This window comes from Acanthopagrus latus, chromosome 6, assembly GCF_904848185.1.
Source record: "Acanthopagrus latus isolate v.2019 chromosome 6, fAcaLat1.1, whole genome shotgun sequence".
NCBI classification, from domain to species: Eukaryota; Metazoa; Chordata; class Actinopteri; order Spariformes; family Sparidae; genus Acanthopagrus; species Acanthopagrus latus.
The window spans coordinates 4,869,591-4,887,226 of NC_051044.1; the positions used below are offsets into that span (position 1 = coordinate 4,869,591).

Here is a 17,636-nt window from a genome sequence, read left to right on the forward strand (position 1 = left end):
AACAGGACGTTAAGTTTAGCAATCACATGACTGGTTGTACAGTAAACATCCTCAGCAGTTAACAACCATTCCAAAATAGAGATATTTCAGTCACTGTATGTAAATACATTTAACATGATGCAGCATTTCAATGATGATAGTCACTATTTCCAAGAGGAATCGATAAAGTGCCAAAACCTTACTTTCAAAGTTGCTACAGGCTAAACTTCCTGTTCGGTGATACAGAGGAGGAGCTAAGAGGAGTCGCTGCTGTCTCTGGCGTCAGACATCGGGGTGAAACTACTGACCATCTCTGAAGCTGACGAGGACGAGACGAGACTGCAGACTTCTCCCATCGAGCGGCACGTGAGGAACTACGGAACATCATATCTCTCGTTTCATTTTTCTGAAAAAACGTGGTTACTGGACAATCAAACATGCCGTCACAATATGGAGTGATGGTTTTGTCATCGCTTTGGTATTTGTCTGTGCTTTTTAAAAAAAAAATGTATTCATGTGCTCTTGTATGTCTTCGTTTTAAATGTTAGTTGTATGCCATCAGTCTGCCGAGGAATTCTTAGAAACTGTGGTGTGATTGCTGGATGTCGAGAAGCTGAAGCTAAACAGCAGAAGTTGAGCACCGCAAAATTGTACTTAACCACAATATTTAGATAAATGTACTGTCAAAATAAACTTGGTTACTTTAACTAGTTTTTACCTTGTTTGCTATTATTGTAGTTTCATGCAGCAATTTTGTTAAATCATTTTGTTTAGAGACAAAATATCTAACATTTAAATGTGTAAAAACAACAAGACATAATATGTTAAATATTTGTGGAGTTGTGTATTTACATTATCCAAAATGTTTCCAACAATGTTCAGAGAGAAATTTAATTTCAGGCTATTGATGCATTTGATTTGTTCGCCTGTCGATGGGGTCGTAGCCCTTCACTCCTTCTAGTTGCTCGAATTGTACCAACAGTGGAGGTTGTTCCACAATGAATAAAGCAACTCCCATAATCCTCGGCAATTTATATCCTCAACAAACTAATGGTGCATTCATGTGGTGTCAGAATCATCGGAAAAACACAGCTTCTGACAGGGAAAATTCACAAATTTTGAATGTCAGATGTGAAATATATTTCATGGCTTATACGGTTCGCTTTTTTTGTTCTTCCTTGTCGCAATCGAGATAAAAATGTTAAACATCATCCATGTTGCTCCCACATACTGACAGAACATGAACACACCAAAGTCAGAAGACTGACCTCAGAACTCGTGAAGCGGGACTGTCCGAGGAGCACCTGAATGCATCATTAGCCTTTTGTTGTGTGTTGTGTTTGTGACCCCAGAAGTGGAAGAAATCTCATTCTGCGTGTTTGATGTGAAGTAAAATGGCAGCCGTTCCAAATGTTGCAGCCGTCAATGCTTCAAGCTTTGAAAGCTCCTTTACATTCAAACATTATTCGGCTTTTTGATATGATTTTTTTTTTTTTTTTTTTTTTTGCTGGTTTCATGTTTTAATTGCGCTGAAAGCTAAAAGCATAAGGCACACTAAACAGAGGAGTTTTTATGTAATGGTGAGTATCATGAGCATCACATAGAGTTGCAACTCTATGAAGTCCACTTTCTGACTGTGTAGAAGGTGGACATCTTAAGAGTTTGGCGACTTTACTGTCTTTCCATTAATTTAAATTTGAAGCATTTTGAACCTTGGCATTTACCCCAGTGTCTGATGTCCGTGATGACGTCAGTGACTCCTCCTGCTTCTCCTCCTAGACTTCATCCTAGCTTAACTCCGACTGGACAACACATCTATTACTCAGCCTTTTTCTTTTCCTCTTCCTCCTTTCTTCGCCTCTCCTCTCTCCTCAAAATGTTTTCTTTTTTTCTTCATCCTCGTTTCCTCTACTGTCATTTCTTCTTCTTCTTCTTCTTCTTCTTCTTCTTCTTCTTCTCTCTCCACTTCATCATCTGTCTATCAGTGACGCCCTTCCTTCATAACCTGTCTCTTTCTCCTCTTGGTCCATCAGAGATGTGTGTCCTGCTCCTCTTCTTCCTCCTCAGTCGCTGCTTGATTGACAAACACCTGATGAAAGAGAGAAAGGATGAGAGGCTTCATGCTTGCAGAGTAAAGTTACTTAGTTTACCTCTGAGCACACTGAGCTTTTCCAAACCACCACCACGGCCGCTCGGACTATCCAATCACCTGCCAGCGATTGCTGTCCTCCCCGCCTCCGTCTCCTCCTCCTCCTCCCCCCGCGAGCCCATTGGTGCTCGGCTTCTTCTCCTGCATCTCAGGATTGCTGTCATTGGCCACATCCAGCATGGGGTTGTCGTGGCAACCGTTCTCCACAAAGTGAAGCTCCTCAGCACGAAACTACGAGGTAGAAAAAGGTGCTGCTGTGTCACACGTGCGCCTGATTTATGCACCGATATGTGAGCGTGTGTGTGTTTTACCTACCGTAGTCTTGGTGGCAGGCAGGCGTCTCTGCCAGCAGATGTAAATGAATCCAGATGTGATGATGACCATGCAGACGGAGCCGATGATCACCAGAACCACAAACAGCTTGCCGTAGTCGCTGCGTGTCTGACTGGGTCGAGACTGGCAGCTACTGGCTGCGCTGTAGTTCTCGATGCCGGCCTGATGAGGCAAATACACACAATCACAATCAGGAGAATAAAATCAAATAATATACATAATAATTAGATCATTAAAGAAGTTGTTGGACATTTTACATCAGTCAAACTCTTCCTGATCTCTCCCAGCATGCCCAGCAGATCCTTGGTACCGATCACTCCTGAGACACAACGACACATGTGGAACAACGTTAATTCAAAAAGAAGAAACTCTCTCTTCAGTCTGCAAGTACTGAAGCAAACCTGGTTGAAAGATCATGTTTTGTTTGACAATTGCTACTTGAATGCGATACATCAGATTGCGTAAGGTTTTATTTATATCACACTCTGGTGGCTGCTGCACGTGACGTCAAATGATCTATTTTAGTCAACTGATCTAAAGTAATAGTCTGAGGAAACTGCTGCTTCAATAACAACTGTCACGTGTTTCAGGGTGCAGCCTGCAGTCAAGGTTAAGATGAGAATAATGGTTGTGAATCTAGAGGGAAGGTTTAGCCCCTCGCTTTTTAAATCCTTTTTGTCCCCCGTTGACTTTCATTATTTCAGAGGTTGATTGTCTCACTGAAGTCTGACTCAACATTGTTTTCTTACTGTGCTGCCACCACAGACCAGCTGAGCAACCATCGAAATTTATATCAACTTTTGAGACCATCTGATCGATTTTGAACGTCAGAAGCAGAATTCTTGTTCTGAGTCGGCAACCATCGATTTAGCTAAAAAGACTGAGACTAAAAAGAGAAGCTGGTGAACGTCCTCTCAGCGATCAATAAAGAATTATCTTCTTAAACTATTCATATGTGTGTGTGTGTGTGTGTGTGTGTGTGTGTGTGTGTGTGTGTGTGTGTGTGTGTGTGTGTGTGTGTGTGTGTGTGTGTACCATGCTCAGACGCCACGTTCATCAGCAGTTGGTGTTGCTGGTGTGTCGGCTTGCTGAGGTAAAGTACCCATGATCCCTCGGGGCTGTTCATTCTTCGAGCAAACACTCGCTCCATGATCTTCAGCAGCAGTATCCCCTGGTCCGCACGAAACTCCTCCTGTCTCACACACGCACGCACACACACACACACATTTTTCTGCAAGTCAAAACTTGATTAAGCTGTAACAGAGTTTTTCCTCTACAGACACGTCTGACGCCGGAGCCTGAGCGGACTTTTTGCTCATGAATATAGAAATGAATCTGCAGATAAACAGCCGTAATGATGTCTTGCTGTTGTTAAGAAACAGACTACAAGGCCGTTGTGGTAGCGGGGAGGGCTGGCGATGCTACAATGGCGGCAGACGCTGCGATCAAGGTCTGTCCTCCGTCACCACCACTGTATACACAAAAACAGACGGCCTCCAGCTTTAATGTCTGTCTGTAAAACTCAACAGTCTTTTTATTCTGGATCAGACAGCGTGGGAGAAACGTCTGGCTGCTCCTGCTGTCGTCAAATACAAAATATCATCTGCATTCAAAACCGAAATGTGTCAGAGTTCAGTTTAAGGTCTGTCATGGCCACGCTGTGACAATAAAGGCATTTAAATTGTTAAAAATGAGAGAGCCTTGGAGCTTTGTGTATCCCCATCACAAGAGCACCTCTGATTAATTCAACCGGAGTCCAGGCAGCGCTCCTACCCAGACACAAGGCCTCGTCAAACCACATCTAAAGGCAGAAGTTTGAGGATTCTTATACTTACACAATTCAAGTTTTGCGTCATGTTGAGGATGACGTAGCCTCGTCCGGTCAGCTCGCTCCAGTCGACACACACCACCTGAAAGATTCTCCGTTAGCTCCTGTTCCTGAGCAGTAATGTGAATATTTAAATCCTTAGATTTAGACTCATCCTGTGCGAATGCGTTGATGTAAATGTACCTGGTGCTCCTCCAGATCATCAAAATCACGGCCGGGTACGAAGACCTCAGTGACTCCACCTCCCCTGACCTTTGACCTGTGGGCCGGCAGGGGCGTGGTCCAGTCCCAGGAGGAGTCGGTGAAGCCGACGGTGGTGGAGGGTTCTGTTGTGAGCGGGCTGATGGGTCCGATTCTCGTTTCCTCTTTCTCCATCTTTCCCCATCTCTCCTCCTCCTCCGCCTCTTCGCTTCTGTCGTTCAGTCGAACTCCTGAAACAAAAACAAAAAAAATCAGCTTATAATGAATTTATTATTAATTCTTTAATATTCTGCCACCAAATCAGTTTAATCCATCCGTTATACTTGTGTTTTTTAATATTTAAAAGGCTATAAAAAGACACCAGCTTCTGAACTCTTTAAATACAGACACAAACTCTCATGACAGTCACATTTAACGAGTCTTCTCACCTTTGAACTCATGTTGTCCCTGTTCCTCCTCTTCCTCCACGCTGGGCTGCAGAGGCTCTCTGCTGGGAGCCATGCCGACCTCTGGAACAGTGGGATTCTGGGAAAACACGCCTTTGTGTGCCAGACCGGTCTCTTCCTCTTCCTCCTCCCTCTCAGTCTCTTCGTCCTCTGTCTCATCTGCAGCGACACACCAGGTGTTAAACTAAAGCAGTCCGTCCAACATCTCTCAACGTTTCAGCCGCTGGCTTGTACCTTTTGTATACGTTCCCAGCAGCCCGAAGTCTGTTCCTGTGTCCGTCTCGGGGGTGGCAGTTCCCACGGCGTCTCCTCCAGCAGCAGGAGGAGCAGCAGTGGGTGTAGTACTGGTTGTAGCGATGGAGCGGTGGAGGCCTCCATACCCGCTGGAGTGACCATCTTCCTCCCCCTCTGCCTCCCACAGCTCTCGCTCTAAGGGCCCCACCTGTACATTAAGACCATAAATCAGATGAGAGAGGCTCTGAGTTGATTAAAAAATAAAATATACATTAATCCGACCGTCATATATCCCCGTGCCCTCCTCAGAGCTTTGTGATCCCGACCTTCTGATTGGTGGAGTTTGTCGGGGCTGTTCGCAGAAGTTTCTCTGCTGACTCATTTGCCCAACAAGACACAACTAATCACATGAAGCAGTTAAAGACTAATTAAACTTTCCAGCGGAGGGTTAGCAGGTGAAGCCCTGGATTACATCTCATCTACTGCCATCCAATTAAAGCTCGACTGCAACACGAGGAGTTCTCTTTTTTTTTTTTTTTTCCATGCTGCAAACTTAAACACAGCAGGGGGTCCAAACAAAACCACGAAAAACACTCTGTGAGACGGTCTCGCATCAAAGGCAGTCGACTTGTTTGTATGCTGAATAAAGAGACAAAGTATATTTACATATTTATATATATATATAAATATTTTATTTGACCTGAAAAACACTTTGAACAGTGCATGTTTGTGTGCAGGATTCCTGGTGTGTGTCGTAGAGCTGAACTTGGCAGACTTTTAAAAAAGGTCTTCTGTTATTAAGCTTTTAAAATGAAGGTTCGGGAACAAGACCCCACTAATTCAATCACTGGTGTTGATCTAAAGCCATTTCTCTCCTTTGCGTTGGTTCCAACGAGCACTTCAGTTTCCTCAGAGCATCACCGACATGCGAGTGAGGGTTACTAATCGTCTCCCTCTTCGATTGTAGGAACCACAGAGGGAAGACGAGTAGGAGGGTTCACAGAGACGTGCCTCCACACTGGGTCTCGACCTCAGGGTTCCTCAGGCCGTCTCCTGGAAATCGACACCCAATCATCCCGCAAAACACGACTCTCATTCAATCTTTGGAGCATCAAATAAATCTGCCTTAAGAGATGTAAATTACAGTGACGGCAGTGGCAATGAATTACTTGTTCTCAGGTTCGCTGCAGCACTCAACAATCAGTCGTCTCGTAATTCATCTCCAAAAAAAACCAGCAGCTGCAAACATTTCTTCTATTTCATGACTGTGAGATGAGCGTGAAGCAGAATACATTTCTGAATCGCTTCTGACTCGGAACAGACGCCCAAGAATCGAAATCAAATCACGAAACTGAGAGTCACAACAGCTGAAGGTTTAATTGGCTCTGAAGGCCGCCGAGCAAACGTTTTGATTTTGGTTTCAAAATGATGAAGATTTGTGATTGTTCATTTTCATTCAAAAAGCATTTCTGTTCTCCATTTTTCATTGTGACACAAGAGAGAAATCTTCAGCCACTTGAACTTTATCCGCAGGATGGCGACCGATCACACACACGTGACTGACTGCATGAAAAGCAGTTTTTACCACAATAATGACACGAGAAAACCTTCAAATCCTGCCGTCTTTGTCACCTTCATGCACCTGGTCCACTGTTGTCTGAACCAGGTGTGTTTGTTGGATTGTGGAAAGTAACAGAAATGGCTGAAAGCAGCCTGCTTCATTATCATCCCATAAGCATTTTGTTTCAAGCAAGTCTCTGGTGGGATCGGGTTAAAAATCGACTTCACTTTGCAACAGATGAAATCAAAACAGCGGTACGGGCTGTCAGCGCTGAGATTTTTTCATTTTGTGATTTTTAACGGTGGCTTCTATCTGTCAAAATGTAGAGCAGTGACTGAGGCTTTTGTCAGGCGTCTCAGGTGAAATCTGCAAGCTGTGTGTGAAGCAAATATCCAGCCCTAACAAATCAAACACAGTGGCATTCACAGTAACATATCCGCATCGATATCAAGGCAGCTTTTTAATCCGTCCTCACCTCCAGGATCGGGGCTGCACGATGCTCCTGTGGCCCAGAATCGTGCAGCTCATCTGGGGAGGAGATGCTGGGCTGCTGTGAGCTGGAGGGGTGGAAGGACGGGCTGTAGCCTGCGTGACACAAAGAGACATGTCAGAAACAGACCTGCTGTCAGCCATTGTTCCCTCTGCTGCTGTCATGAGGATGTGACAGGAGACTCGCAGGAGATAATGTATGTTTGTGTTAAAATAAAAAAGGTTTTTAAAGGTTTTGGCTCTGTCACTGCCTCCATGAAGCCGCACACAATATTATTTTTTTCTTTATCCAGCAGAGGATTTCATCTTCACAGGAATTCTGGCAGTCTCACAGATGTCTGCCTGCTCTGAGTCAATGTTTGCCTGGAGTGAAATTAACATTTAAACCCAACATCTCCAGACTGAGCCGGCCAAATCCAGCAGATGTCGTGTTTGACCGGCAAATAATGAGAAGAGCACGGTGGAGCGAGCACAGTCTGTAGGAACGCTGGATTTAATGTGGATTCTCTGGATTTGGCCCCCAGGCAAATACTGTATCACTGCAGGCAGACAGCAGACAGCTCAACAGAAATATCATTGAACATGCAACCTCCTGCTGGAGAACGGCAGGTTTTTCCCAAAAGTTTGCATATGTGACCAAATCCCGGAGTGACGTACGGAGCGCTGAGATCATCAAAATTTCTACTCACCAATCAGAGCGTCCAGATCCGGGGTTGTGTGGTTGGCCTCTGAGACGTCCAGACCATGAACATCTTCTCCTCCCCGCTCCTCTTCCTCTCCTCTGGCGTCTCCCCCTCTCCTCTCTTGGTCCTCTCCCATTTCTCTCTCCCACTCGTCCTCCCCCCCTCTTCTCTCTCGGTCCTCTCCTCCCTCCTCTCCTCTGTCTCTGTCCTCCATGTCCGTCCCATAGAAGCCCGAGGCCTCCAGGGAGGCGTCGCCGGCTCCGGGCCCACCGACGAGCTCCTTCTCTGGGTCCCTGTAGCTCTCTGAATCCTGGGGAACCACCAGATGGACCATACGCTGAAAGTAGAGAAGATATTTGGTTAGACGGTCCGTCTGATAAACACGTTACAAAATAAATCATGATGGCATCACCTTTGACTCCTCCTCACCTCCATCTCGTCTTCCACATCTACGCTTTCGTCCACAGCGGGCCAGGTCCTGGCCGGGGGCGCTGGGTGTAACTGGGAGGCGTTAGCGGAGTCCATCTTCGCCTGGGAGCGGGTTGTTTCATGTATCTCTGGCCGGCCCATGTCATGAACCAAGTTAGGCTGGGCTCGCACCAACTCTTGGACTGAGTGGCGTTTGGTCCTGACTAACTCCTGGATGAAGTGTGGCTGGGCCGGGCCTTCATCCTGGAACACACGGGCCACGGGAGGGCTGAGGGGAATGACGCGCTGGGACGAACCCAGTCTGAAGGCGTCGCAGCTCGACAGGAGCGCTACGGGAAGGAGAGACAAAACACTTTGAAGGTGATGATGATGATGATGATGATGCAGCAGCGTGCCAATTCTTTAGTCTCTGATTAAGTTTTAATGAGCTCTCTGAGGAAAATCGGACTGTGCAGAAAATAGATGCAAACACATCTAAGATAAGAAACGTAAAGAAGGAATGAGAACAAATGAGCAACAAGCACTTTCTCTTCGTCAGTCAATTCATTCCTTCATTTGTTTATTGGTTCATAAACTCATTCAAGAGTTCACGGATCGTATAATTGGCTCTCGTTGTTGTTCATTCATTAGCTCATTCATGCTCTCATCCATCTATACGTCCATCACTAATCCCCCCGTCGACTGGCTGAGAGGTGGAGCCCTCCCTCCGGTCTCCCCCTCGTGTATCCCATAGTGCTCTCTGTCTGGGGCCACAGATGGCCGTCTGACCTCACGGGCTGACTGAGCAGATTATGATATCAACATGTCGACATGTCTCAAACACGTCTGCGGGAACGTTAAGCTCTCCGTCGCTACAAAGCCCCCACAGTCTTAAAGATGACACATCTCCACCAGCTCCTTCCTGCTGACTGAACGGTTTCAGGAAGCAGAGTGTGAAGCAGCCGAGCTGACGGCCGAGCCGAGGAGCTTCTTTCTCTCTGACAGTTTGAACTTTTAAGTCAAAAATCTCCTAAAAAGTTTCACGAGGATTAATCAACCAGCTAAGAGACGGTACAGCCGTGCTAGCAGCTCGACAGCTCTTTGATTTATGCCAGCAAAGCCAAAAATGACAATGCTTTATGATGCCTTCTGTTTGAACCGGGAAGTCGGAATTTCCAAGTCGACAGCTTGAACCGGAACGTCCCGCTGAAGTTTGTGACTCCAGCATCAAAATCCAAGATGGCTGCTGCACGTCAACAGCTGTAGAATACACTTGTTTATTAAATTTGTCCAACCGACACACAAGACTCAGACTTATTTTGAGGTAAACAAATGAAAAAATAAAGCACGTTATCATCGAGGAGATCCATCGTACAAAGTGACGGCACTGAAGGCTCAGAGATGTTTCTGGAGACTCTTCAGGCCACAAAGAGATTCATATATTCTGTTGTTATGTTATTACATTGTTATGATGCTACAGTGACATCTTTATAACCTGAGGCCAAAAGAAACTGTGGGACGGCGGTGAGGTGGCTTCATGTTGGTAGTCTTGAGCTTCAAGATCATTTATTCATACTAAAGGTGCAAAAAAAAGCTTCAGTAGATTCCTAGAACACCTGTAGCTTTTAATCAGCGTTACTCAAACAGTCGTGAACTAAATTAACACACAATGCACTGATGTGGCTCACTGATATGTGACTTTATGGACGGTAACGTCACTCTGCCTGTTCGCCGCTTTGGCCGCATTTTCTCAGCAACTATCTGATGGATCACAACAACATTTTGAACAAATATTCATGGTCAGACGAGAAAGAATCCAACTGACTTTAGTGATCCGCTGACATTTCCTGTGCAGGCCAAAGTTACCCCCGACATAACACTACGAATTACACCTATTAATTGTATTTCAACATCTGAGCCAGTGGACTGAGGGACATGTTGTGCAGGAGGTCAGTAAATTAAAGGAACTTGAGATCTTAACACCATTTTCCATCTTAACAAAAGATGACAGATCATTTTATGTAGTTTGGGGGTTTTTTGCCTGATGGACTTCTCCTGATAAACCTGTTATTCTTTTAATCCTTTCATCATCTAATCTTATCTAATATTATCTGTGTGCAAATAAAATACATAAATAACTAAAACAGATGTTTCCTTTTTCTGTAGCCGACCATTAACTTTCTGTTTTTGGCCTCCAAAAAAAGACATCTGACAACTCCTTCTCCAAATGAATGCTTTGTTTTACGCCCCAAAACATGCAAAACTATTGAAATACCCATCAGCCCCAGCTGTACTTAGTGTTCCCTGCCAGGTAACGTGGATCAATTCACTGTTAATTTGTGTATTTTCATCAGATTTGTGGCCGATAACAACAAACACAGTATATCAGCTGTCGTATCCTTGACGGTACGACACCAACATGAAGTGAAACACTAACATCTCCTGAGACGATCAGGGCAGACTTGTAGTTCACATTCAGAGAGTGCTTGGTATAAAAACCAGTGGCCTGTAAAAATGTCCTGCCTGCTCCACTGCTCTCTGTGGAGGGAGGAGGAGGAGGAGGAGGAGGAGGAGGAGGAGGACAGGAGAAGAGATCCATCACCCGGAGGAGAAGTGCTGTGGTTGTTTTAATCCCTCTCTCTCTCTCTCTCTCTCTCGCTGCTTCCTGAAGTCAGCACTGTCCTCGTACAACTCGTTATTAAAGTGTGTGTCCGAGGACCAAAAACACCAGGATGACGACGAGAGTTCAGCTGAGTCGAGAATCAGAACTCGTGTATTATTCACGTGAGAATCATGCTGGAAAACACGTAAACGTCTGGCTCCTAACTCACCGACTGATCCCATCAAACTTTGGATATCGGTTGAAGGATGGAGAAGTCAATGTTTGGACTTGTAGCGTCCATTAAAAAGCAGAAGAGGGTGTAAAATGTGCCTTGTTTGTGCTGATGTAGCTTTCACCTCACTCTCACTTCATGAAGCTTTCCTGATGCTGCACTATGGTGCCAAATGCCCGAGAGATATATTTCAGAAGAACGGCACAGTGCAGCTAATGCAGCGGTGGTGAAACACCGCGGCACAAATCAATACTTCTGTATCGACGACGGGCAGAATTGTGTCCGCAATATGAAAGGACTCCCTCCTGGTGATTCGTCAGCCGACTGTAATGCAGCTCTACGAGACGTTTTAGCGTCTTTCAGCGACTTATTTTTGGACATTTTGGTTGATTCTCGCTGAACGACGCTTCAGGCAGCAGCTGTTTTCAGATTAAAGCGCTGGTGAGCACAGGGGAGCATCGATCAGCTAAACAAACAGATATTTTTCTTTCTTTTCCATTTTCTTTTTTACTGTTTAATGTTAAATTCCACCCAGTTTTTCGGGGGAAAGGCCCAACGACCCATCAACAAACCACGCCAGCCAGCTAACTCACTAATGAATCTAATCAGCTTTGTGCTGCTAAAAGCCAGAGACTGATTGATCGACGGGCGGATCGTTATATTATTGATTAAACTAGCTGGTTGAAGCCTACATGAGCAGATGACGGAAATATAATTGGATATAAAATGCATTTGTCTGTGGCATTTATTGTCACAGAGATGTATATGTGATTCAGTGAAGCTAACAGAGCAACTAAACACACAGACAGAGAGTTTCTAAACAGTTATTGACGAGTCCTTGATCGGCAAAATCTGTGTGAAAGGGTTTTCGGTTACATGCCTGAGACAAGATGTGTGGCGACCACAGGCTTGAGATATTTAACCGTTATAAAATACATCATTAAATGTCCCACATACAGGACATTTAGCCTTCATGCAGCAGAGTATTTCTACACTGCAGTTTTGCTTCTTCGTCTTATATTTTGAGTTCTTTGTCCATCGCTGACTGTTGATGTTGTGTTCAAAAAAAACATTAAAAGCACATAAAAGTCCACCTCTCCTCAGACGGCACACCTCAGTCCCACATCTACACAGCGGCCTCGAGCATTTTTTTGGTCCACAAAGGCAACTTTACAGCGTAATTACTTCAGAAAAAAAATAAAATCTTCCAGAGTCCGTCCAGCTGGAGGGACCGAACAGCTGAGTTAACCTTATCAGCTTAATACAGATAAGCTCCACGCTGAGCTCAACCAGGCGGCCGATGAACAGGCGCCCGAGGGGAGAGAGATACCCTCCAGAGTTCATCCAACCACGCCGAGCCTGAGATTACAGGTGCAGACAACAACAACAAAAAAAAAATCTGCCCTTGACTTCAATTGATTGTGGAAAGGAGGCAACAACAGGGAGGAGAGAAAACTGTTCGTCAATACCCAGAAAACTGCACACAGCCGGACTCGTCTGCGATGATTTACATCAACGATTCCTTTGAGACAAGACAGGAAAAACATTATCGACTGGGCTCCTCTGGACTGAACACTCACTCACGTCTGTGTTAAAAAAAAAAAATACAGATTGAATTTCAGGGTTAGGTGTCAATAAATCACTTTATTTGGATGGTTAAATGTCCAGAATTGTGTTTCTCTTAACAACTACAATGTCTAAAAGAGGATGAGGGAACGAGTTTGTCTTTCTTTTACCCACAACACCACCGAGGATAACGGATATTTAAAGCTAACGTCACTCCTTCACATGCAGCCTTCAATAAATAACATTTTTGGTTAAACAGCAAACTATTTTGATGATTCATTGCACAAAATGCATGAACAGAAATCACTCAAATCATGTCAAATGTGATTTGGGGTGGCTTCACTTTGTTAGCTTGCAGGTTGAAGTAGCTAGAAAAGCGATAAGCATGATTTTAAGGCTAATATAGCATGCTAATTGTCTAGAAATGTTAATTCTAGCATTCAGTGGGGAAGTGCTAGCATGTTAACAAGCTAACCAGCCAAAGTAATCACTTTATTTGGATGGTTAAATATTGAGAATTGTATATATCTTAACAACTACAAAGTCTTAAAGATGATGAGGGAGCAAGTTTGTCTTTCTTTTAGCCACAACAACACCGAGGCTAACGGCTATTTTAAGCTAATGTCACTCCCTCACATGCAGCCTACTTTGAGATTAAAGAAACCACTTGAATTGAAATAAAACATTTTTGGTTAAAAATCAAACTATTTTGTTGATTCATCTCACAAAATGCATGAACAGAAATCACTCAAATGTGAACTGGGGTGGCTTGACTTTGTTAGCTTGCAGGTTAAAAAAAGTTAAAAGAGCGATAAGCGTGATTTTAAGGCTAATATAGCATGCTAATAGCCTATGTTAATAGTAGCATTCAGTGGGGAATTGCTAGCAGTTTAACAAGCTAACCAGCCAAAGTAGTCACTTTATTTGAATGGTTAAATGTCCAGAATTGTTTTTATCTTAACAGCTATAATGTTTTAAAGAGGATGAGGGAGTGAGTTTGTCTTTCTTTTAGCCACAACAACACTGATGCTAACGGATATTTCAGCCTATAAAATGTAGCCTACTTCGAGATTAGTACAAGTACATTTTAGGCTAAAAGGCATTTTTTTTTCTGTATCAGCATCTTTATTTTTGTCTCATGTGAATCATTAAAATATTTTGATGACTCATCCTGCACAGTTAGCCCGTAGCCTCACTAGCCGAGCATCATCGTGCTAATAGCCTGGTGATGCTAACTGTAGCTTTCAATGGGCTAGCATGTTTACAAGCTAACCTTCTAAACACATGGATGTAAATATGTAAAAAAAAAAAAAAGAGACCAGTGTAATAAAGCAGTTTAGTATGTTCTGAAAAAAACAAAAAACTGAACATTACGTAGCGTTAGCGAGCTTGTTAAAGCTCTGATGTTAGCATGACACCAGGGTGAGCAGCACGATCTGCAAGGAAGAGATAAATGTAGTCCCTTGTCTATTTTGGAGTACGGTGGAACCCAACAGAACAAAAAAAAACTAAATGGCTGCAGCATTTGTTCTCTGTTGTGTTACGAGTATATACGTCTGTTTTGTGGTTCTGGGTGTGTGGTTTATTAAAAATGTCCTCGGAGTCGCTGTAAATTTCCACAAACGCTGCAGAATTCCTTCAGTGTCCGTCCACGCAGTCAATAAAACCCGTCGAACGTCCATGTTCTGTTGTTTTTTTTTTCCCCGGCGTCTGTAGCTCAGTGATTGGAAGGGGTGGCTGGTTCCAATCACTGGCTGTGTGCCCAAGTGTCCTTGAGCATGAAGCTGAAACCCCAAAATTGCAATCAGTGTATGAATATGTGCTGTCAGCAGTCAGTTTAATTGCAGTACCGTGTGTTGAGGAGGGGTGTTGCCTCCCTCCGTGCTTTAACACCCCTCAGAGCAGCTTATGTTCGGCTGGGATCCTCCTCCCCCAAATCCTCCCTCGCCCCCTCTGACAGCTCACCATCCTCTTCCTCACCCTGCTCTCTCTCCTCACAAAGCCTCCATTTATAAAACTTCTCCTAAATGTTTTATCAAAAGACACATCCGAGACCGAGAGTCTGACTGAGTTTTAGACCTCATAACTGTGGGAGTGAACCATCTCCACAGAACTGATCCTCCATAATTCACCAGGAGGAGCTTCAGAGAGAGAAAGAAACGACCACAGAGACGACCGGAGCTTCACATGAGGGGTTTTTTTTTTTTTTTTTTTTATCCCACTGCTGATCTATAATCATCATTAGTGCTGAGACGATGAATCCATTAGTCAATCGACAGAAAAACGGATGGTCGGATAAAACAAGGCATCTGAAAAACATCTCTGTGCTATTTTTAATGTTTTTCTTGAGAGACTGAGAAGATAAATCAGTAGATTCATCAGTAATAACGTGAAAAGAACCAACTGCAGCCCTAATTTTAGTCCCTTCCTAATCATTTAAGATATTTATCAAGAGAAATCACAGATCCCAGCGTCTCAAACGTGATGTATTGACTCTCACACGCGAAGGTAAACGGATAAAATTTGACTTTGACTGATGGTCAATCTAAACACTTCCCTTTGTGTTGTTTTTGCAATTTTCTGGCAAGACTGCAGCCCCAAATCTGGTATATGATCAATAATTTAAACAATTTATAAAGAAAATACACTGCTTCTAGCTTCTCTAATGAAATATTCACCTGCTTTTCTGTTTTACTTTTTCTAAATATCATTTTGAACTGAGTATCTTTTGGGATTTGGACTGTTGATCTGACAAAAAATGATATTTAATTTCCATGATTTTTTTTTTTTTACACATTTAACAGTCAAAATATCTACAAGTGGAGCATTCTGCATGTAATCCAACGTAAAGTATTGATCAGAGTGTTCATCTTGTAAATACAGCTGATTTTAGAGCAAAACAATCAAGTTAAATTCAAATTAAATGAAGAGATTTAGTATTTGGGTCTTTGAGGCCGGTGGATCAATATGTCTGGAGATAGACAATCAAACTAATCGATGACACAAACACCCTAAATATGGTGTAAAATCACAGGAGTCTGTGTTCGCTGGCAGGTGAGCCATGTTCTGATCCATCACGTGATCAATAAATGTATCATGACGGTGCAAAAAAACTGATTGATCACTCCAATCATTTCTATGTGAGGATGAGGATCACCACTCTGCATGCATGTCTGGTGTGTGTGTGTGTGTGTGTGTCAGACACTGCAGTGTGTGTGTGTGTGTGTGTGTGTGTGTGTGTGTGTGTGTGTGTGTGTGTGTGTGTGTGTGTCTGCTGATTTAAGTGCACTGCGCGCCTCCCACACACACACTGCCTTTCCTGTGACTCTGTGGATCCACTTTGCAGATTTTTTTTGGTATTTATTTATTTATTTATTTATTTCAACCTGAGCGGTCCATTAATACGGAACCGCGCTCAGGTTCCGCTGATTCATACAAACCAGAACATTAAAACATGAACGCTGCAGCTGTAAACCTCCTTCTGTGACTTCACACTGATCTGATCTTCATGTGTGATGTTTGTTCAAAGTCTCAGAAGATTCATGAGGTGCAGAAACATTTTGAAGGTTCGTGTTGTTGTAAAATGTGTCCTGTTCATACAAAAAAACCACACTGCAGCTGTTTGCGTCCGCGGCTGGATGGTGTTATAAATAAATAGATGTGATATGTATAAAAATAAAGACTCACCGATCAGTGTGATGTGGAGCGGGCCCGGCATGTCTGCTGCAGTGCTCAGCATCTCCTCCCTCCTCCTCCTCCTCCTCCTCTCCTCCGCCTCTGAATGGACAGATCGCACAGATTCGGCTGCAGATGCGCTCTGGATGTGAATGGAGGCCGTCAGGAGGACACCGTGCTCATGGCGGGGCTGAGCGGTCTGTGTGCGGGCTTCACTGACCGACTGCCTGCGGACAGACAGTCAGGCAGACAGACAGACAGACAGACAGACAGACAGGCGGTGTGTGCGGACTGAGCTGCGGTCAGACAGGATCTGCTCTGCTGCACCACCGACGCTGGAAATCACCGCCCGTCAGCCGCGTGCTGTTCCCGCTGGTGGCCGCTAGATGTCCTGCTGCGTTCAGGTGCCCCTCGGAAATCATCACACGAAACAAGAAACTGCATCAAAAAAACCCACAAGAATATTAGTTAAAGTTAGATAAATGTCGACAATACAGTCAAAGTTCAAGAAATTCAAGTACAATATTTCCGAATTTTTAGAAGAAAAAAAATCTGAATTTTTAGAAAAAAATCTGAATTCTTGGAGGAAAAAAAAAAGGATTTTTTTTTTTTAAATTCTTTGAACAAAATCTGAATTTTGGTGGGAAAAAAATCTGAATTTTTATGAAGAAAATCTGACTATGCTATGAAGCATTGCAGCTGCGTTCAGGGGCCCCTTGTAAATCGTAGTTACGCACAAGAAACTGCATAAAAACATACATAAATCCATAAGAATATAGTTAAACTTAGATAAATGTAGACAATACAGTCAAAAGTACAGTATTTCCAGATTTTTAAAAAAAAAATCTCAATTTTCACCCCAAAAAAAATGAATTTTTAGGGAAAAAAAATCCGAATCTTTTGGGGGAAAAAACTTAACATTTTAGAAAATTACCTTATTGCAATAAAAACTTGAAAAAACTTTTTTTTCTTGATTTTTTTTTTTTTACAAAAAAAATAAATCTATGACACTCTCGCAAACAGCAGCTCACTTTATCTCAGTAAAAAACACATACTTCATCTAGTTTCAGGCAAAACATTTCATTACAAATCTTAAGTATTCTTAGACAAAGGTAGATGTAAATTACACATGTATTTACAGTTATGTTTAGGCTACTGTATGTTCTGACTTTAAAAACTTTTTCTTTTTTTTTCACAATTTCCTTGATCTGAGTGGTGATAATACAAATTGTCTTTAAATTGTTATTTTG

At 43.3% G+C, this 17,636-nt stretch overlaps 1 protein-coding gene across 1 annotated transcript; it reads right to left on the reverse strand.

Moving 5' to 3' along the window:
- Positions 1-1,462: 1,462 nt before the first annotated feature.
- Positions 1,463-16,771, reverse strand: podxl2 (podocalyxin-like 2). The gene is made up of 13 exons (XM_037102468.1): positions 16,399-16,771; positions 8,333-8,661; positions 7,910-8,240; positions 7,207-7,316; positions 5,171-5,378; positions 4,919-5,095; positions 4,473-4,720; positions 4,297-4,371; positions 3,497-3,653; positions 2,719-2,780; positions 2,444-2,623; positions 2,189-2,359; positions 1,463-2,068 (listed from the first exon to the last, which is right to left on the reverse strand). The coding sequence occupies exons 1-13, from the start codon at positions 16,448-16,450 to the stop codon at positions 2,009-2,011; spliced, it is 2,160 nt and encodes a 719-aa protein (XP_036958363.1). The 5' UTR covers positions 16,451-16,771; the 3' UTR covers positions 1,463-2,008.
- Positions 16,772-17,636: the final 865 nt, after the last annotated feature.

Coding starts and splice junctions, on each gene's coding strand:
- podxl2 (XM_037102468.1), bottom strand. CDS start 16,450: ATGCTGAGCACTGCAGCAGACATGCCGGGCCCGCTCCACATCACACTG. Junction 2,624..2,718: donor TCAGGAAGAGTTTGACTGAT/GTAAAATGTCCA, acceptor TTGCCTCATCAG/GCCGGCATCGAGAACTACAG. Junction 2,360..2,443: donor TGCCTGCCACCAAGACTACG/GTAGGTAAAACA, acceptor TCTACCTCGTAG/TTTCGTGCTGAGGAGCTTCA.